The sequence below is a fragment of the Rattus norvegicus genome, chromosome 1, assembly GCF_021556685.1.
Source record: "Rattus norvegicus strain SHRSP/BbbUtx chromosome 1, alternate assembly SHRSP_T2T, whole genome shotgun sequence".
Classification (NCBI taxonomy): Eukaryota; Metazoa; Chordata; class Mammalia; order Rodentia; family Muridae; genus Rattus; species Rattus norvegicus.
In genome coordinates this window covers 253,653,920-253,676,103 of record NC_141534.1, presented here as the reverse complement: position 1 = coordinate 253,676,103, position 22,184 = coordinate 253,653,920, and the positions used below count along the sequence as shown (strand labels likewise).

Sequence of the window (22,184 nt, the reverse complement as noted above, 5' to 3'; positions counted from 1 at the left end):
TCAAAAGTCCTGTGTGTGTGTGTGTGTGTGTGTGTGTGTGTGTGTGTGTGTGTGTGTGTGTGTGTGTGACTGTGTGTGTCTGCTATCTGGAGTGGGCTTTGAGGTTTCAAAAGTCCTGTGTGTGTGTGTGTGTGTGTGTGTGTGTGTGTGTGTGTGTGTGACTGTGTGTGTCTGCTATCTGCAGACCAGGATGTAAAGCTCTCAGCTCCTGTTCAGAGCCACGCCTGCTTCCTGCCACAATGATCACTAGCACTCTAAACGTAAATATGTCCCTAAGCTTTCTTTTTTAAGCGTGACTTTAGTCATGGTATCTCCTCATAGCAAGAGAACAGTGACTAAAACAGACAGAACATTCACACATAAAACAAAGTAAATCTTAAAAAAAAAATCTCCTTTAAAAAAAAAAAATCACAATGAGTTGAATTTTTTTTTTCCAGAATTGTTTTTCCTTGCAAACTCTGATATTCTTAGAGGCTGAACATAGTATTGCTTATAAACTAACATTTCTCTAGAAGATAACAATGTTTTCAATTTCCCTGTTTCTTAAATTTATACAAATTATAGCTTGCTTAAAAGTACACACGGTATTTTTAATGCATTTCCATTTTTATTGAGATTACTGCTAATCTTTCTAGTCAGCTATCCATCATTCCCTTATGCATCTCTGCTCTTCTGTTCACTCTTTTAGGTTTATGTACAGAATGGTTTTTTCTTTTTTTAATTTATTATTTATATGAGTATGTTATAGCTGTCTTCAGACACACCAGAAGAAGGCAACAGATCCAGTTACAGATGGTTATGAGCCACCATGTGGTTACTGGGAATTGAACTCAGGACCTCTAGAAGAACAGCTGAGTGCTCTTAACAGCTGAGCCATCTCTTTAGCCCATGTCCAGAATGTTAACAACAGTACTTCTTCTATATGTGGAATTTGTGGTAGACCTGTTGTCATCTTATACTACCCAATAGTAATAAATTAAAAAAAAAATAGGGCTGAAGATGGCTCAGAAGTTAAGAGCACTGTCTGCTCTTCCGGAGGTCCTGAGTTCAATTCCCAGCAACCATACGGTGGCTCGCAACCATCTATAATTAGGTCTGGTGCCCTCTTCTGGCCTGCAGGTGCATACATGCAGGCAGAAAGTTGTATGATGTATACATAATAAATAAATAAATGTTTAAAAAAAATTACAGGGCTGGGTGTGGTGGTGCTTGCTATTAATCTCATCACTCGGGAGGCAGAGGCAGACAAATCTCTAAGTTTGAGGCCAGCCTGATTTACATAACAAGTTGCAAGATAACCAGAGCTACATATTAGAGACACCATCTCAATAAACAAACAATCAAACAAACAACCCCATAATTTTACTTAAAACTTTTTTTCTTCTTCAGTTTTTGTGACAAGGTCTCTCTATATAGCCCTGGTTGCCTCAGGCCTCTCTATATAAACCAGGCTGGCCTTAAACTCAGAGATCGGCCTGCTTCTGCCTCCTGAGTGCTGAGACTAAAGGCATGTGCCACCACCCCCTGGTTCCACTGTAATTCTTAATGCTATTACTGTTAGAATATCTTCACTATAACGTATCAAATATGGTTTTATAGTATTTCCTTTGGCCTTTAGTGCAATTTTCCTTTCTTTACTGCCTTTGTACCCTACTCAAATATTTCCTCAATTCAATGTTACCTTGATTCTTTGAACATTCTTATTCTTCAGAAGGGTCTCCCTATGTAGTCTATGCTAGTTTTCAACATGGGATCCTCCTGCTTCAGCCTCCAGGGTTCTGGGATGATATGCTGGAAGACAAGCACCCAGCCTTTGGACATACTTAAAATCTGAGAGTAATGAAGGCTACACTACATACCAGTGACACTGACCAGGCACTTTCAAATTTTCTGTGTGCACAGCAATGTCTTACACTTAGTGCAGTAACAGTATGACACATTGCCCCCTCCACAGAGTTCACATCTAAATTTTCTATCCGCACTCTCAGTTGTGGCTCCTTATCAAGGCAGATACAGAAGAGGTAGCTACAGACTGCTCAACTTACAGGATGAAAGCTACAGAGTTAATGTAGGCAACTCTCACCTCAGGTTTCTTATTGGTCAGAGGGGCTGGTTCTTAGTGGCAAGGACTACTGGGTCCATATGGAATTCAACTAGATGTTTAAAGATTGCAGAGAAAGTCATTAATTGAGACCATGATTCTATCTTGGTATCTGTGGAGTGCTGGAACTTGGGAAGGCACAGAACTGTGTTTGTTGTTGTAAAGTATTACCCTATACTTACTTACCTTCCCAGCCTATTGTACCTTTATATATAGTATTGATTATGATATCCAAACCAAGATCAAAATCAATAATAAATGAACTGCTATAAAGTTAGTTAGGATAAGCCTAAAAGATGATCTTTGTAAGAATGTACAAAACAAAAACAAACCACAACAAAGCCACAGTAGTTCACAGATCCCTGTCAGCCCTTTACACTGAAGAGCAAACATGTGCCCCCTAAACACAACTGACCTTTTTTGGCACCTGTTTTTACATGAGAGCAAATGTGTGGTTAGGCGCCTGCCTACGTTTCTCAAGATACTATCTCAGCTCTTCCTTCAGAATTCTTGCTGATGACAGGACAGAAACTACCAATGCGCCTACTAATTCCAGGGTTCACTACCAACGTGCCTACAATTCCAGGGTTCAGTCTACAACAACTCAAGAAAAACAGCTGAACTCATAACACTTTGAAAAGTGAAAACCAAAAAGAAAAAAAAAAAAGAAAACCTTTTAAAAGGTTTTGAATTGACAACTATGGAATGAAACTGATAATTGAGAAAGATAAAAATGTAACTCTCCCTGCATATTATATAGTCCTAGAAAGTAATACACCCTCTCTACAAACTATGGTGATTTCATTCATGCCACTTGCCTGAGGGAAAATTTAAGGGTTTCTGAGCTTGGTTCCAATCTGTTTGTTTTTATGTAAATCATTATTGGAAAACACCTAATTTATATGTTTTCTAAGAAGATTGTTATAATAGGCTCTAAAGCAAACCAAATTATTGACTGATGTGCTGCTATCAGATGCTTGACTTCCAACCCAGGACTTTTCCCCCCAGTAACTCACAGTACTTCTGTTTTTTGTTTGTTTGGTCTATTTTTAGGCAAGGTGTTTATAACATGTAGCATAGACTAGCCTTGAACTCTCAACCCTTAATCTACATAGTATTAGCACCAGGTTTGGTTCCAAAGTACTTCCAATAAGTAAAGCAAGGTAAACGACTGCTAAAACCTTTTAGGGATTCTAGCCAGGTTTTTCATTGCCCTAATCCTTAAAAGACATAGGTACCTTAGCTCTAAATAGAGTGGAAGAGATGGCTCAGCAGTCAGGAGTACGCACTGTTCTCAGAGAGGACCCTGGTTCAGTTTTAGCACCCATTTGGTGGCTTATAACCATCCAAAATTTTGGTTCTAGAGGATCTGAAACCCTCCTTTTACCTCTCTATGCACCAGGATGTGGTATATATACATACTTGCAAGCCAACACGCAAACACACACACACTTTAAAAATGACTGTGGAAAAAACTAGAGGAAGGACAAAGACATAGTACTGTTTTAGTGGATTAATTTACCTTTAGAGAGAAAAGCTAAAATAGGTTTAATATTTGAAGACAGAACAATTTCAAATAATACTTAATTGAAAATAGTTGAGATATGAATAGTCTGTAAGATCTGATTTATTCTTTATATTGCAATGGGTTTACAGCATATATAAATGGCTTTGGGGGTCTGAGGTATTTTTATTACGGTTATGTTTTCTTTTAATTGTTCTCACTCCTGGTACAAAATCAAAATTTAATGTTCAGGAATTCAGGCACGGAAGTCAAGTAAGTCACAACTTGTCTGGATTTAAGTAAGACACCCGCCACTCACTGGCTGACTTCAGCAGCAGCATGGCTAAGTCTCCAGTCTCCAATGAGACGCGCAGCTTCACGTCACCTGAATTCCTGCTTCGCAAGGACTGAGGCACTGATTTCTATCCATTCAAAACTGTCCTACTGAACACTCACTACATGACAGACTTATTTCCAAGTAAAACTACAGTGCCAAACAAGGCAAAAAAGAAGTCCTTACATCAAAAAGCTTGAGATCATATATAACCATACAGTTATAAATGCATGAAACTGTGAGTCTGGAGTACAGATGTTAGAGTGTGAGTGTTTCAAGCCCTAAATTCAACTTCCATCATCAAAACAAAATTAAAAAAAAACTATAAAAATGCTAAATGCAAACTATATTTAGGAGAGTTTGATTTAATACAAAGGATCTCTGTACTACCTAAAACTATAACTTATTAAGAATTTAATGACTTTTTTTTTAAAGTCCCCCCCCCCCCCCCCGAGCTGAGGACCGAACCCAGGGCCTTGTGCTTGCTATCTGCCACTGAGCTAAATCCCCAACCCCGAATTTAATGACTCTTAACTGACCACCAGGAGTTCATGCCTTTAAACCCAACATTCAGGAGACAGGTGATATCTTGAGTTTTGAGGCCAGCCTTGTCTACATAGCTAAATTCCGTATCAGCCAGGGTTAAATAGTGAGACCCTGTAATAAATACATTGATGGATGGATGAATAGATGAATGGTGGGTAGATGGAGAGAGACAGACAGATAGAAATGGTTTTTTTCTTTTTTTTTTCATGAGCTGGGGACCAAACCCAGGGTCTTGCGCTTCCTAGGCAAGCGCTCTACCACTGAGCTAAATCCCCAACCCCTAGAAATGGCTTTTTAAAGGCAACCATTTCTTTTATCATACCATATTGGAAAATTCAGTATTAAAGCTATCTATTCTAAATTAATACAATAAATTAATACAGAGATCCAATAGTCTACTAAAATCCCAGTGGGCTACTTTGATTGCAAAGCTTATATGTAATACATATTATTTTAGGCAAATTTTACAAAGCAATGCTGGAATATTTAAGATTCTAGTTTAAATAAAGACCTTAAGTAGGAAAACAAAAAGATCAACCAGCTATTTTCTCAAAAAACAGTAACAAAAACAACAAAATGGGGGTGGGAAAACTCCATTTAAAAAAGCCCAAAAGGGGGGCTGGGGATTTAGCTCAGTGGTAGAGCGCTTACCTAGGAAGCGCAAGGCCCTGGGTTTGGTCCCCAGCTCCGAAAAAAAGAGCCAAAAAAAAGAAAAAAAAAAAAGCCCAAAAGGCATATGAAACTATCACTGGCCATGGGAAAGTTAAAATAAAACTTTAGCTCAGAAAACTTTTCACGATTAGTATGCTTAAATTAGGAAGAGACTCAAGTGAGAATGTAAGCAGTAACATAAGCTACCAGAGAACTAAAGTGGAAATTTCTGGTTTTACAAAGAACTAGAAATTCTCATATAAAAACAGGTATCACCTCTTTCTTTCCTCTGACCCAGCAATTTCACTGTAGGTATTTACCCAAGGTTACGACTCGGGTTGGGGATTTAGCTCAGTGGTAGAGCGCTTGCCTAGCAAGAGCAAGGCCCTAGCAAGGCCCTGGGTTCGGTCCCCAGCTCCGAAAAAAAAAAAGAAAAAAGAAAAAAGAAAAAAAAAAAAAAAAAAAAAAAACGATTACAGAGACTCGCACAGGAATATTTACAGCAGTCTCCTTCACAGCAGCCTCCAGGGACTTAGCAGCAGTGGGATGGGTGAACTGACAGAACTGTGCAATGAAGCACCAGTCAACCTTAAGAAGGAATTAAGTAAGACAGGCGGCTCTTGTTTATAACCCCAGTATTCTACAGGTGAAACATAAAACAAAACTCCAAAACACGGGAACCTGTAAACAGTAAAATTAATAGTTCTAGTTTGTTGTGGGTACATGGAAGGAACAATGACTATCTTAAAATGTCTATGGCAGGGTTGGGGATTTAGCTCAGCGGTAGAGCGCTTGCCTAGGAAGTGCAAGGCCCTGGGTTCAGTCCCCAGCTCCGAAAAAAAGAACCAAAAAAAAAAAAAAAGTCTATGGCTGTAGCTGCACAACTGAATCATGGGTACTTCAAACAGAACAATTCTATGTCATATGAACTACACTGAAGAAAAGTGAATGAACTACTAACACAACACATGCAAACATTATGGTTAGCCTTTAATCTCAGCACTTGGGAGGCAGAAGCAGGTAGATCCAGTTCAAGGCAAGGCTTGTCTGGATAACCAGGTCTGGAAAAACTGAGCAAAACCATTATATTTAAATAAAAGAGGCCTTACACATACCAAAAGGTATAACTTGTTTCATTTACATTATAGAAAAACAAAAACAAATGCAAAATAGACTGTTATTGACAAGAGTCAATTGCTGTAAGAACAGAGACTGGGTTGCAAAAGGACACTAGGCAGCTTTGTAAGAGGCTGGAAATGGACTGTATCCTGTCTGGGGTGAAGGCCATAGGAGTGTATAGCATCTGTTTTACTAAGGCTAGTCAGGGCTGCTCAGTAAAAACCCATCTCAGATGGATAGAGAGATGATAGATAGAAGATACCGACAGACAGACAGACAGACAGACAGACAGGCAGGCAGGCAGGCAGGCAGGCAGGCAGGCAGGCAGGCAGGCAGGCAGGCAGGCTGGCTCTTTAAAAGCCTACAAAGTTTAGTCTTTTTAAAGCATAAGTGCAATAAATAGTGAAAAATAGATTTGAAAATCAAGGTCTCCTTTTTATTGTGTAGCCTAAAAGCCTATCTAGAAGAGTATTTTTCTACTCAGTACCTTTTCCCTCCTCCTCCTCTTCCCCGTTTACTCAACTCCTCTTGCTCTTTTAACTGGCAAATTACAATTTTTCTTAAAAATCTTGTGAATTTGTTTTTCTAACCCCCACCCTCTAGCACACACAGAGACAGAGAACGTCTTGTCTCAGAACACTTGTAGTGCCCTATTTCTCTTATCACAGGCTGTGTAGTGTGGACAGAGTTTGCTCTTCCTCTCAGTCACCATTACCATATCCCTGTAAACAGATGTTCATAGAATATCTGGCTCAATGACTAAATTAAAACACAATCCAACCAGATCATCTTCCAAACTAATGAGTCCCAGGTAGACAACCACTTCCTTACTTAAGCGCTCCCTAATGGATCAGTCTGCCTTTAGCTAACAGAGACATTTGGGTGAGTCTATGAGTCACTGAGCTGGTACTTCCTCGTCAACCCGGGTCTCTAAACACAGTACTGACCTCCTCTTTCTGCTGGTTCTTTCTTAACTGGGAGCATTTATTATTAATCCCTGTTGTATATTTTACTGTGAGCTTCTCCTGTGGTTTTTAGAGATCAGCTATAAGAGAGTTAAATAACAGTGTTCAAGTTAGAGGAGGAAAAAACAAACTTCCTCAAAGGCACTCAACTTACTAGAACACACTAAATAAAAATCAAAACCATCTAACAAAATTAACTTCTACTACATTAAGTAAAAGCCACTATATCCTACTTAAGTAAATGTCAGGCAAACACATGGCCAAACGTTTAGACACAGTCTGAACAATTTGCTGCTTTGTTTTGTGGAGACAGGGTCTTGCTTTGCAAACCCTGAACTCATGCTCTTCCTGCCTTGGCCTCCCTTAGTACTGAGACTACAGGCATGGCGGGGCATGGTGGCCTAAAGGGATGACACAATGACTGCCTTAGTTTCTTGAAACTTATGACTCAAAAAAACCCAACCTAGGTGACCACGTTCCACAAGCAGTAAAGGGATCCAGCTTTCAGAATCTGTCCCCTACTGGAAAACTGGATGACAGTGCCCAGGAGACTTAAGTGTTTCTTTTATTATTATTTTTCTTTTCATGTTTTTGCTTAAGACTATGTAACTCTGTTTGGCCTCGGGGATTGGCAGTCACAGGGGATAGAAACAGGCTTTTCAATACGTCCTTCATTTTTGGGTTTTGAACTAAAAACATATTACTAAAATTCTTAAAGTATTAGTGTCAAACATGTACAAATGAAAAACAACTTTACCAAATCCATTATTACTAATCTAAGACAGAATCAATTGTTTTCTTCTAGTGAATTTGGAAAAAGAATTGGGGAGTGGGGAGGAGAGGCAGGGTCTCACCAAGTAGACTGGTGTAGAACTGACAAAAACCCATCTGCCACTGCTTCCTGAGTTCTGGGATTAAGGGCTTGCACCACCAACCCCGGGAGTGGGGCTTGGGGAGGGTTTTACCATATCCCCAAACTCCATTTTTCCAATAGAGCCTTAAGTTCCTTTAAAGTAAATTCATACACCACAGAGTTTTTAATTATCATAGTATCTACAGAAAATACCCACTTTTAAGCTGGCATGGTACAGGAGGAATACAAATCTGTGTTCCACTTGAACTACATAGTAAAACACTGTCATCAAGAAACAAACATATATACATGTGTAAATATGTATATATGAAACTTACTAGAAACTTGGATATATCATGAGATGCATTTTTTTTTTAAAGTTCGGTCAGCCTTAAGGATATTAACCAACTCTCTTTAGAAAATGAATATAAACCGAGAAATATTATTTAAGCTGCCCTTAGATTTTTTTTTTTGCTCAGTCTCACCAAAAAAATAACTAGCATTTCAATAACTGAATGCCTAGATAATCCCTTTTTGTCACACTCTGGCTTTGGCTCACACTTACTGTAGGAATCTCATTTTGTGTCACTGATGGGTCACAAGAAGCTATACTCTTTGGAGTCAAAGTCTGAGAACTAACTTCAGTTAAACTGTAACTTAAACTCTGAAGTGTAGGATTTAATAAATACAATTGATTAATCACATAACTACAGGAGGGGAAATTTTAATCCAATAGTCTATGTTTGGAAATGTCAAACCTATAAATTGCAAAGGCATTGAAAATTCCCATAAAACATTTAAAAATGTTAAAAAAAATAAGCTTAGTCAATATTTTATTTCAAACAAATGGACTCTGAAGAAAATTAAAACTGGCTAGGGATATAGGTAGTGAGTCTTATGAACACTGGAAAAGTGCTCTGATGAGCCAAGCCCACCAAGCTACATGGAGGAACAACTCCACTTGCGATTACAGACGCTGGAGTGGAACTGGGAGATGCAAGTGCGAGGGCACGCTCCCTCGCAAGACTCTCCGCTGCTCCCTTCCAGTCTGCATTGGCTGCCAGCAAACCTTGGCATCCTGGGCACTGTGCAGCCTAATTCCACTTCAGTCTGTCTGCCCCCTCTATCCAAATTCCCGTCTTTTTAAAAGGACATCAATAGTAATTTTAATATTAGAGTCAGCTCTAATTAAGCAAGTCCTCATCTTAACCCAATTAGAATTACAGATGAGAAATCCAAACAGGCCACACCTCTCAGTGCTACGGTGGGACAACAGCTTCTAAGGAGCTGAAATCCCAGCAGAGTAAGCTCCAAATCCATCAGAACTGGAGTCTCATTTAAATTTATCTGTAGGTTTTCGCCTAGTATACCCATTTCTTTCTTAAGAAATAACGTCTATTTTGTCTTAAAAGCTAATTTTGTGACCATCGTCAAACTTGTAGAACACCCTCCAGCCTCAGCTTCCTTCGAAGAAAGGCTTCTGCTGGAATCTAAACATGTGGCATTGACGCATACAAACACAGACACATACACATGCTCTCACACATGCTTGCTCTCTAAATAAAATAATTATTTAACACTTTAAACTTAAGTCAGTTTCTTAATGATGTAAATCCAAAAAATAAAAGTTTACTTTAAATACACAGTGAGGAGCTGGAGAGACAGCTAGCAGCTCTTCCACATGATCTGGGTTCAATTCCCAGCACCCACAGCTCACAGCCAACTGTAACAGGGGATCACACACGCTCTTCAGGCCTCTTCAGGTACCAGAGACACAAGTGGTGCACAGATACACATGCAGGCACAATACCTACACATACAAATGGCAAAATCAATCAATTACTTTGCACCACCACATGTTAATAAAAACCTACTTTTGGACCAGCCACACAGTCAGCAGGAAAAGTCACTCGCAGAGCAGCCTGGCACCCTGAGTTCAAGCTCTAAAACCCATGTAAAGGTTGAAAGAGACCCAACTCCACCACACTGTCCTCTGTCTGACCTCTACACACACACCCTGGTAAGCATGGCCTCCCATTATGCAATATTGTAAGTTTTAAATTAATTTTTATTTTATGCATATGATTGTTTTGCCTGCACGTGTGTCTGTGTACCACATTCATTACCTTTGAGGGAACAAACAAACAAACAAACAAACCCACCAGATATAGTGGTCTACGTCTATGACGAACGTACTGGCAAAATTAAGGCAGCATGAGTTCAATGGCATCCTGGGTTACTGCATAGCAAAACCTTGCCTCAAAATTACAAGTAAAAGCAATTAGTTTCAAACAGTAATCAAAACAAGTGAATTAAAAAGAATGCCTCAGGGGTTGGGGATTTAGCTCAGTGGTAGAGTGCTTGCCTAGGAAGCGCAAGGCCCTGGGTTCGGTCCCCAGCTCCGGAAAAAAAAAAAAAAAAAAAAAGAAAAGAATGCCTCAAAGAGTTTGGTTCTATTTTACTTATATCTGAGATGCTAAATTAATTCCAGAAAATTCTAATATTAAAATATTACCCAGGGGGCTGAAGAGATGAGTCAGCAGTTAAGAACATGGGTTTTTTTTCTTCCAAAGGATCCGGGTTCAACTCCCAGGACCTACATGGCAACTTATAGCTGTTTGTAACCTCAGTTCCAGGGAATCTGGCACCCTTACACAGACATACATGCAGCAATGCAGCAATGTACATTTTACACACACACCAGGTACACACACACACACACACACACACACACACACACACACACACACCCCAGATAGGTGGGATCCACTCTTGTTATAGGAAGCAGGAGAGGCAGGAGGATTAAATTAAGGTAGGCCTGGGCTACACAATGAATTCCAGGCTAGCCTAAGCTACATAGTGAGACTGTTTCAAAAACCAAAAAGAAAAGTATACAACAGATTGCTTCAGCAGATATGAGGCAAGTATTTATGCTAAGCTAAAAGCTGATGTTACAGTAAGATTTATTACTAAATGTTTTCTAACTAACCAATTTTTTAAATGTTTTTTTTTTCATTATTATTCTCTTTTTGGGGATGGGCTATGTGAGCTTATGTGCCCCACATGCATGTGGGATCTGATTATACAAAAGAGGGCATCAGACCTCTGGAATTGCAATTACAGACAGTTGTGGGCTACTATGTGGATGCTGGGAATTGAACCTTGGTCCTCTTTGAGAGCAGCCAATGCTCTACATTATTTGTTTCTTTGTTGGTTTGAGGTAGGGTCTCACTATGTAGACCAGATTGGCCTCAATTCACACTGCCTATCTCTGCCTCCAGAGTGCTGAGATTAAAGATGTACACCACCACACCTCGCCAGTTAGTGTGCTTAACCCCTGAGCTAGCTCTCCAGACTCATAACCATTTTTTAAAAAGAATGATTTATTTATTTTATACGTGAGAATGCCTGGCCTCATGATCTGGTAATCTCAGAAATCAGAAGAGGTCATCAGATTTCCCTGGAACAAAAGTTACAAGTGGTTGTGAGCCACCATGTGAGTGCTGAGAACCAAACCCGGGCTCTCTTAAGAGCAACAAGTACTCTTAACTGTTAACCATGCCACTAAACAAAACATTCTTTCAGCAGCTAACATAATTTCTTAATGATTACCTTCCAACATTTCTAAATAGGAACAATGAAACACGTTTAAGTTCTGTAAAAAGTAGAAATGCCCAGGCATAGTAGCACACACCTTTACCCTAGTACTTGGGAGACAAAGGCAAGCAGACCTCAGTGAGTTCAAGGCCAGCCTGGACTACAAAGCAAGACCCTGTCTCAAAAAGCAAAATAAGGAGTAAAAGCAAAAACTGTGTTATTGTAGGTAGAGAATGGTGTTCACAGTGGATTTTCGGATACGTTTTCATTCCTATGTTAAGTTTTAAGGTGTTAGACAGCTGAGAGCACCTGGCTGATGCACTAATTAGCTCCAGACTCTGGACTTGTGCAAGACTCAGAGCTGTAAGGCTGGCTGCTTCCCTGCTTTGCTGCAGCTACACTGTAACAGTTTCTGTGCAACTATAAGGGAAACTGCAATTTTTTTCTCTTTAGCATGAAATGACAATTCCACTATTAATTTCTGGTTTCCCATCACCAAAATGTAAAATGTCAGTCTAAACACACTGGTTATATCCATTCCTTTTAAGACTCCCTTTGATCTATCTGCTCCTAAACTAAAAAATGCAAATTACACAAAACTGTCTCTTTCTGTTACTCTGAATTTTAAAATGATTTCATGCACAAATTTGTAAGAAGCACTTAAATACTGGTTGGGCTGGAGATGGCTCAGTTGTTAAGAGCACTGACTGCTCCTCCAGAGGTTCTGAGTTCAAATTCCAGCAACCACATAGTGGCTCACAAACCATCTGTAATGAGATCTGATGTCCTCTTCTGATGTGTCTGAAGACAGCTACAGTGTATTTATATATAAAAAATAAATAAATCTTTAAAAAAAATACTGGTTTTTATGTCTGTAATTTCCTGATTTCTATTTCAGAAAAAAAAAAAAGAAAAAATGATCAATCTACTCATGTAATTCTCAACAAAATAGATGAAATGTGAAACAAAGGAAATAAAACAAGACAAAAATCATTAGGAACTGTTAATCACTACTATCTAGCTTTTCTAACTTGCTCCTCACAATCCATTAAGCAAAAGATCAGGATTTGTCTAACTCTGCTGCGTACCTCATCCAGCACTTGATTCCACCTTTAAGGCCTCACTATGAGCTGAGCATGTGGGCTGAGGGTTCCCTACTAAAATCCAAAAGGCAGGACAGGAAGACTGTTAGGAGCTCAAAAACATGAGACGTGCTAAATACATGAGACAAGGTCTTGCTACCGTAAGTGTAGTAGCACAACAGAGCATCATTTTCCCTGGCACTTCCTGGCACACCAACCCACCTAATAAAACATCAGAGAAACTGAGAGCTGAAGAGATAATAGCTCAGATGTTGAGAACACCGGCTGGCTACTCTTCCAAAAGACCTGGATTTGATTCCAAGTACCCTCTTGGCACCCCCTCTCCTTTCTATAGGCATTGTACACACATGATGCAAACACATATGCAGGTAAAACACTTATACAATAAAAGTAAATATTTTTTTTCTAATCGGAGAAACTAAGTTAAAACAAAATTAAAACAAAATTTAAAATCCTTTAAGAAAGTTCCACGGGGGGGGGGGGGGGGATCATAATTTCCCATAGACTATTGAAATAATCAGGTTTCTGGTTTCATAAAATAAAAATAAAAACATCTTAAAATTTTAAAGCATGAGCCAGACCTAGTAGTATAAATCCTTAAATTAAGGTGGTAGGCAGAAGCTGGATCTCTATGAGATCCAGACCAGCCAGAGCCACACAGTGAAACCCTATCTTAAAAAAAAGAAAAAAAGGAAAAAGTAATATAGAATTTTCTCACTATTCAAACTCAAATAGAATATAGTTTTATCAAAACTTATGACAACACTTTTCTATCCAAAACTCAAGAATAAAACAATTTTGCAACATTTAAAAAGCAGGAAGTCAGGGCTGGAGAGATGGGTCAGCAGTTAGGAGCATGGGCTGCTCTTCTGAAGGACAGGAAGTGGTTCGTTCCTAGCACCTACAGGGCAGCTCGCAACTACTTATAACTCCAGTTCCAGGGCATTCAACACTTTCACCCAGACAAACATACAAGCAAACCACCAATGCACATAAAATAAAAATAAATAACTCACTGGAAAGAAAGGAAGGACTTTAGAAGATTAATATAGCCAGATGTACCTGTATGTTATAAAATGTCATAAAGTAACTAATCATTTTATTGACTCATGGGAAAAGTATTTAAGAAATCCTTTATTGAGAACCTCATCTCACTGCCTTTCCATTGCTTGTACCCACTATTCCTTTCACAAGACATGATCAGCTTTCACTACACCAAATCTGTTTCCATGCTAACCTGTAATTCTGAGAAAAGATTACTTCTAAGACATGCATTAACATGGGTCTAGTATTCAGAATGCGTAAGGAACTCTTAGAATTCATAGTAACAACCAAACTGCAAAGTGCATGAACAGACCTAAACAAACTTTTTTCCAAAGACAGACAAACGGCCAATAAACAAAAGATGTCTAGTATCATCCAGACATTAACTAAATGCAAATAAACATAACGATATTACGTCACACTCACTAGGACAGCCATACTTTACCAAAAAAAAAAAAAAAAATCATCAAGGAGGAAAAAGATCAATAGACAAAGCCAGGCAATTAAAAAAATATATGTGCACTTACAAAAATATTGGAACATTTAAAGAATGATGGTAGAAGGAATGTGAAATATCCCCAAACACTTTGAAAAACAGTAAACTCAGAAAGTTAAAGCACAGTCACCATGAGCCATTGATCTCACCCATGTACACACTCAAGAAAACTAAAAATGCTTATTCACAGAAAAACGGGTACACACAGTCTCATAGCACCATAACTGTAATAGCCAAAAATAAATTTAAAAAAAAAGAAAATGAAAAAAGAAGCAAACAAAAAAAAAATCAAAAACATGCTAAATGTCCACACAAAACATAGACTGTCCTTATAAGGTAGTAGTATTGTGTAGCCATAAAAGGAATGCAACTGTGGATGCATGTTACAATCCGGAAGAAAGCTCTAGGGTATATAAAAGTCAGATATAAAGGCCATAGAAAACATGACTTTGACTGTAAGAAACGTGACTAGACAAACCCACAGAAACAGAAAGCAGATTAGAAGCTGCTCAGAGGTAAGCCAAAGAGGAGCTGATATGACTGCCTATGAGCATGGAGTTTCTTTATGGAAATAAAAATATTTTGGAATTAATGGTGGTGTGTGCACAACTTTGTGAATTGTTATTAAGTGGAAACTGTAAATTTAAAAAAAGGTGAATTTTGCTATGCATTGGATCACACACCAATAAGTTTGACTCTCTGGAGACAGAGGCAGGAGGATTAGGACTTCCAGGCAACAGACTTTAAAATCCAGTCTCGATAGATCGACAGACAGACAGACAGACAGACAGTAAGCTTTATTACATGGGATTTCTATTTCAATTTAAAGTCTCAAGACAAGGACCTAAGGTACCTTCCTATGGTAATAGAGTCAACAAATAAAAAAGGAGCCAAGGGTTTACAATGGAATCATGCCCAAAGCCATGTGCAAGTACACAGAACAGAAGGGGAGAGGTGCTGTGGGGAGGGTATCTGCAGACAAATTAAAAGATGTATAGGAGTCATAAGTGTTGAACTTGAAAGTAAATAAATACATAAATAAAAAGGAAGGTGTGGGAGCACACAACTGTAATCACAGCACTTGGAAAATGGAAGCAAAGAGAATCAGAAAGCTAAGGTTAGCCTTGGCAACACAGTGAGTCTGAAACTAATCTAGGCTACAAGAAAGCCTATCTCATAACAAAAATAGCAGCTTTAGGGCCAGGTGTGGCCAGGCCAACTTAATTCCAGCACACCGGAATCAGAGGCAGGTGAACCTCTGAGTTTGAGACCAACCTGAATTCCAGGACAGTAAGACCTACATAGTGAAACCCTGAGTCAAGAAATAAAAAACAGGGGCTGGGGATTTAGCTCAGTGGTAGAGCGCTTACCTAGGAAGCGCAAGGCCCTGGGTTCGGTCCCCAGCTCCGAAAAAAAGAACCAAAAAAAAAAAAAAAAAAAGAAATAAAAAACAAATCAAGATGTAAAAGGCAGGGTCTTACTCTTTATACCAGACTGTCCTCAATCTGAGAGAGCCATCTGCCTCTATTTCCCACATGCTAAGATTACAGGCTCCTGAAATTCAGAGCCCTCAATTTCTGTGCACAACATCTGTGGGGTTTTTTTTTTTTATTTTTTGTTTTTTTTTTTTTTTTTTAGTTTGCTTAATACATACTTATGTGAATGAATCACTTACCTTTGCCCTCCATTCCTAGTAACAGCACTAAACTCCAGTGCTAAGGGACTGGACAGACTCACTCAGAAGTGCCCACAGACATGAAATAATCAATTCTCGATATTAGAAAATTCAAGGCCATCCTGTTTAACTCATTGTTTGAAAACTGGCATTAACCAATAATTCTAGAATTGTAGCTATAAACACATTTGACAGAATCAGTTACTTGGAATACCTTTCCATGAGTCAAGAGATTTATCTTGTTCTTTTTTAGCCAAACTGGAACTGGCTAAAATTACACCTTTCCCCATCTTGGAAGAGCTTGAGAATACGGTAAGGTTAGGGGCAGCCAAGCAGTAGACAGCATCGCATGGGACGGAGTGAAGGGATTGCCCGGAACCTGGATGAACTCCTCCAACAACAGCCAAAGTAAACAAACATCCACTCCCGAATTCCCTGTCTGAACTCAGTACAGGGTCTGTTCCAATCCAAAGTGCTCAAAATGGTTTGGGTTTGGAGCAGCTGGACTTCAGGTTTTTAGATTATGGATGACCAGTCAGTAAAATCCTTGCACAGCATCCCAACATTTCAAAAACACAGAAATCTCAAACACTTCTGATCTCAAGCACTTTGAAATGATACTCAATCTGTATTGACTCGACTAAACTTATTACTGACTCCGTAACTTGTCTTCCAGACACAACTGGCCCCTTACTCCCTCCTTGCCAAAAAGAGTAAAAAGGAAAATTAAGTCCTGGACATGACTGAAACTTCGTTTTTTAACCCAAAGACTGCTATAAATTAAGTTTCTCTTAGAAACCAAACACCCCTAAAATATTAAGATAGTCCACCAAGATCATCAGAATTCAGAGCCAACCCTAGGTAAATAAGAATAATCGCATCTCATAGCAAACAGCATAGCTCCTTTTAAACTACAGAGTCTGCACGCCCTTTAAACACAAATCTCATAGCGCCACTTAAAACACTCCCCTTGGAGAACAAAATTACACATAACAAAAGAGAAAATATGATGCCCAATTGACTTTAGCTGAGCAATTATTGGCAAGTATTAGTACTTAAAATATCATCTGTAGTTGGGATTCTAAAAGCTCCCCAGCAACACCTAAAAATGGAAATCTGGAGTTCCAAATATACTCTCACGAAATCAATCACCAACTCAAAAACATCCTCCAAAGAATTCATCTGACTCTGAGAGTCAATTGAGGTGTTTACAGGAGGATTTTATTAGGCACAAAGCAAAACATCCTGTCCTGAAGCAGTTATCGTCCACCAATAAAATTAATGAAAAGAAAGGGGAGGTCACAGAACACAAGGACTCTAAGGCAAACAGCATAGGAACACTCACCAAAATAATTTAAATAAAAGCTGTACCCTCCGCACAACAAATCTACAGGGTTGCATTTCTCTATTCCACAGTATTTTAAACAGTAGAAGGCCCTCTAGGACACAATCAGTCACTACGAGTAAAAGACTAAAAACCCTAAAAACCCTTCTAAATAGTTTCAGTCTTTTGTATTAACGAAGAATCCAGAAAACGCCTCAATTTGATGTTTCTCAAAACCTGCCACGTACACTTTTACTTGACGATGACAAATAGCATAATTCCTACGTGCTTAAGCCCGTGTCACATTGTAACAAATGTGTGACAGGTCGTGAAAAACAAAACAAGCAGAAGCAGCAAGAGAGCAAAGGCGGCCAGAGCCAAAAGCCTGCTTCCTGGAGGGCAGGGCAGGACAGAGCTTGGATTGGCGAGAGGATTCAAAAGGTAATTCACCTCCTCCCAAAAAATTGCTCAGATCTTGATTATTTACTCAAGTATACACTTAAAAATATATACTTTAAACCTCTGGGCAACCAAAGAAACATGGAACATCTTAGCGGCATTGTTGCCCCCATTAATTACATTTGGTACTACAGTCTAAGTATTTAAGAAATGTGCAATACACATTTTCATAATAAAACACTACAAAAATGGCAGTGCTCATTTGCTCTAAGTAAAGGTTACCTTATTTTTCACTTGTTTAAAGTTTTAGTTTTGCTTTTTCATCTACTACGAGAAACATCCCTTACGGGACGTGGTAAAGGGCAGACCCTCCTGTCAAGCCAGAAGGCTCAAACACAAAGACTGAGCTAACCAAGTGCTGTAATTCTTCCAAACTGAGGCTCTCCACACCCCCTCCACCCTTCCCCCCCCAACAGATATGTCTATTAAATCAGTGTCTGTTCTCCCCCTCGCACAACAAAGAGAACTTCTCACCGCATGAAATTGCCGCTGAATGGACACCAGAAAGCAGGATTTGCATAATTCCTTCCAACGAAACCCGGTCGGGAAAGAGGGGGACCCGGGGCCCAAGCGGACGGTCAGAATCTCCCAGGTCCGTCTGAGGAAGACCTGATTCCCTAGAACGCGCCCCATCAACATGGGGGGCTGGAATTCCGGGCCTCCCCGAGGACTGGGCGTGGGGGACAGAGGACGACGAGAGGGCATTTCCCCACACATCAGCCGCACCGAAGCAAAGACGGGGAAATAACAATGCTGGGGACATCAGAGTCAGACACAAGGATGGACAGAAGCTAGGGGGCGGCGGGTGGAGCAGACACCACACGGGCCACTTACTTTTTGGAGGGGGGTTAAATATGTGAGTTAAGCCCTTATGGTCCCGCCGGCCGCTGCACAGAGGGAAACGGGACCTTGGGAGAGAAAAACAGACAAAACACACAGTGTGAGAGGTGCAGCTCGCAGCCCGGCCCCTCCCGGGCGCCCCCGTCCACGCTCCCGCCGCCCGGGGAAGCGCGCCGGTCGCCGGTCGCCGGCCGCCAGGACTCAGCGGAGGGGACGAGGGTGACCCCCGCCCCGCTTCCACCCCCGCCTCCCCGCCGCGCGCACGCCAAACACAAATCCGCACACACCGACCCGTGCGTCGAGGACTAACTCCCCAGCCGCCGCTGCCAGCAGAGGAAGTGCAGCCGCTGCCCCCCGCGGCCATGACACCCCACTTGGCTCGCTCAGGCGGACGCGGGGCCTGTGACAGCTCCGGCTCCCTCCGCCCCCATCTCCACCTCACGCCTCGCACACGCCCGAGCGCCGCCGCGCGTGCCCGCGGGCACGGGGGCGCGCCGCCGGCGTGGGGGAGGGGCGCGGGACGAGGGCAGGTGGGGGCGACCCCGTGCGTCCTGGCGCGCAGGCGGAGGTGGCGGCGACCACGGCGGCGGGCCCGGCGTCCACAATGCGCCCGCTGAGCAGAGGCCGCGCGTCCGAGCCCGCCCCGCAAGCCGAGGGGAGGGGCGCCGCGCCTCGGCAGCGCGCTCGCGCTACGGGGGGTGGGGGAGGGGGCCGAGCCCGGGAGGGCGCGCGGGGCCGGAGCGCGGCGGACGCTGCCCTGTTCCCTCCCACGCACGAGCGGCCCGCAGCGCGGTGGCTCCGGCACCGGTGGAGAGCCTCACCTACACAGTGGATGAGCTTGTGGCGCCACGAGTCCAGTTCTTGCCGAAAGCCGCGTCTCTCAACGGAGCATTGCTGCCGCCTACACACCCTCGCCATCTTCTGCCGCCCGCCCGGCCCTGCCTCCGCCGCGGCCCCGCGCACGCCCAGCCGCGTCGCCCGGGGCCGCGCACGCACCCGTGGCCTAGGCGTCGCGCCTCCCGCCGGGGGCGGCGCGGGGGCAAGGCTGCGCTCACCTCCCCGTGGCCCCGGGGCGGCCCGCTCCTCCTCCCGCCCGCCCGGCGTCCCCGCGCACTAGCTCAGCGTCCCACGTTCCAGCAGCCCTGGGACAGCGCCTTCCTACGCCGGCGCCCGGTCCCCGTGCCGCCCTCGCTCTCCAGCGAGGCCCCGGCGGCCCCAGCCCTCCCCTGAGCTTTTGGGTTTTAAACTAGTCCCATCTATCACTTACTACCTGCCTATCGCCCAGCACCAACTGTTGCAAGTTCCGCAGCATTGCTTCTCGCAACTTCTGGGTCGAAACTGCCCCTCCCGGGGGCGCCTTGGAGGAGCAGAATGCCCGGATGCCCTTGGAGGCACTGAGCCCGGAGGTTTTCAAAGGTGAAGTGGATAATTCGGTTTTAAGTTATCGGAATACTTCTCCGGTATTCATAAGCCTCAATTTAAAAAAAAAAAGTAAAAAGAAATGGGTTCTAAGTCAAATAAAAAGCCTAGGGGGTCTCTGCAAGCAAGACTGATCATAGTTGAAAGTCTTAAGAGAGTTGAGGAAAAAAATGTGCTAATAGAAAATGAATTTCAAAGGACTATTTAAAGAAATGTTGGGAAATACCCCAGATCCGTAGTTCAGGAAAGAACTCAAACATTTTGATGAGAAAGGATTTCCAGGTGCCTTCTGTGATAATTAAACCACCTTCGCACTGGGAGCCATGTTTTATTTAAACATAACACTATTAATTACTTGATTTATTGAAAGAGAAAGGGGAAAGAACAAGGAGGAAATAGGAAATAAAAAAACGGAAATGACTACTTACCAATACAAGCTAGTCATCTACGACTTTGACCTCTTTCCCGCCCTTAGAATTTAAGGAGAGTGCATTCCTTCTAAATATTCAAATGCAAGTAACTATTTTTTTAGGTAAAACAAAATCATCACGACCTTCCACAGATGGGAGGTTCTGGGTGTGAAGGGAGGGCACTCTGGGGCATGGGAACTAGTGTAACTGCCCATTAAGAATGACTTGGTGGCTCTCTTGAATAAATTGGAGTAAAATTATGAGTAGCCAATTAGATTTCCACAATTCTCAGAAGCCCACACTGTTTCGTTGCTTTAAAATTACACTATCAGCCATGCATGATGGTGCACACCTGATGATGGTAACAGTTTGGAGGGCTGAGAGGCAGGACTGCAAATTCCAGGTCAGCCTGGGCGACATAATGAGACTGTGTCTCAAAACAAGACCCTTGTCAAGTAAACAAAGTCTTAGGTCAGAATTCATTGAGTTTCTGTGTGGTTATTACTACCCTGGGTTAAGTAGGGAGAAGATCAAGGTGAAATGAACTCTAGCTGTGAGAAGCTATCCAGTTCCCTATCGCCTAGCACTGAATTCCTTTCGTCACCACTAGGTGGTGGGTTTCAATCTTGTAGATTTTTTTTTTTTTTTAAGCAACTTTCTGTGGTGGTTGGAGAAGTAATTAATAATATATTTTTCAAATTGCCATATGTTTTAAAACAAGCAAGCCACGGATAATAGTTTCTCAACATAACCTGGAACAGTGGTTCTCAACCTAATGCTTCGAACCTTTAGTACAATTCCTCATGCTATGGTGACCCCTAACCAGAAAATTATTTTTGTTGCTACTTCGTAACTACTTTTGCCATTGTTATGAATCATAATGTAAATATTTTTGGAGATAGAGGCTTGCCAACAGGGTCACAACCCACAAGTCCAGAACTCTTGAAGTCTCAACCATACAAATTCAGAGAATTCTAAGGGATCTCAGAGGTTAATTCAAAGTTGAAACAAGCATTCTTTCATTTCAGCCAGAAGCCCAGACAAGTCAGATTGCACAGCAGAAGGTATGGGTCAACAGAAGCAGCAGGCACAAGCCAGGAGACAAGTTTCCAATTCCCAACACAATGCTATGTCCACCACCCCACTGTACATCTCTGTCTCTACTTCATTTATTTAAAGTTGGAAACCAACTTATAACTGACTCTTCATGATGCTTTTTTGGAAAGACAATATAGTGGGTTGCAACAATAATACAAATTGTTATGGTTCGAGTGTGAATGACTCCCACAGACTCATGTATTTGGACACATGGTCCTCAGCTGGTTGACCTGGTTTGGAATGTGGTAGAAGTTTTTGGATGTGCTCCATAGCTGACAGATTTTGGGCTATAGTGGGATGTCTTGAGGACGACAATCTGGCCCAGCTTCTGCCTTGAACTCTGTGCTTCTTGGTGGGTGCCGTGGACTAAGTAGCTGCCGCAGACTTCTGCCCTCACAGAGAAACTCCCACTGTGCCTTCCTTGCTGTGACATACTGTCCATCGTATGCTCTTCCCTCTAATTGTGAGCTAGAATAAACCTCCCCTTAAGTTGCTGGCTCACATATTCTGTCACCGCAATGAAAGAAAAAAAAATCTAGAAGAGTAGGAACCATGTGGCTCTTAGGTTTCATAGTCGGTTTGCAAGAAGAATGTGGAATCGTTTGGAGCTATGGGCTGGAGAGGCCTGGAGTGCCGTGTACAGAGC

The 22,184-nt window shown here is 41.7% G+C and overlaps 1 protein-coding gene and 1 long non-coding RNA gene across 18 annotated transcripts in view; one reads left to right on the top strand and one right to left on the bottom strand.

Moving 5' to 3' along the window:
- Lcor (ligand dependent nuclear receptor corepressor) overlaps positions 1–19,551 on the bottom strand; it is a 107,083-nt gene extending 87,532 nt beyond the window's left edge. For 7 of the 17 annotated variants that reach the window (XM_087578106.1, XM_087578132.1, XM_087578119.1 and 4 more), the window contains exons 1-2: positions 19,433–19,551; positions 18,606–18,679 (exon numbers count right to left, since the gene is read on the bottom strand). Coding sequence is in view for 3 of the 17 variants with exons in the window: in XM_087578079.1 (XP_087434205.1) it covers positions 18,606–18,679; positions 18,899–18,975 (151 nt within the window). In the remaining 14 variants the exon portion in view is untranslated. 17 annotated transcript variants of the gene reach the window in all.
- Positions 19,552–19,614: 63 nt separating this feature from the next.
- On the top strand, positions 19,615–21,637 carry LOC147997113 (uncharacterized). Its single transcript, XR_015653367.1, has 2 exons — positions 19,615–20,027; positions 21,469–21,637. It is a non-coding gene; the product is annotated as an uncharacterized LOC147997113 (long non-coding RNA).
- The last annotated feature ends 547 nt before the right edge of the window (positions 21,638–22,184 follow it).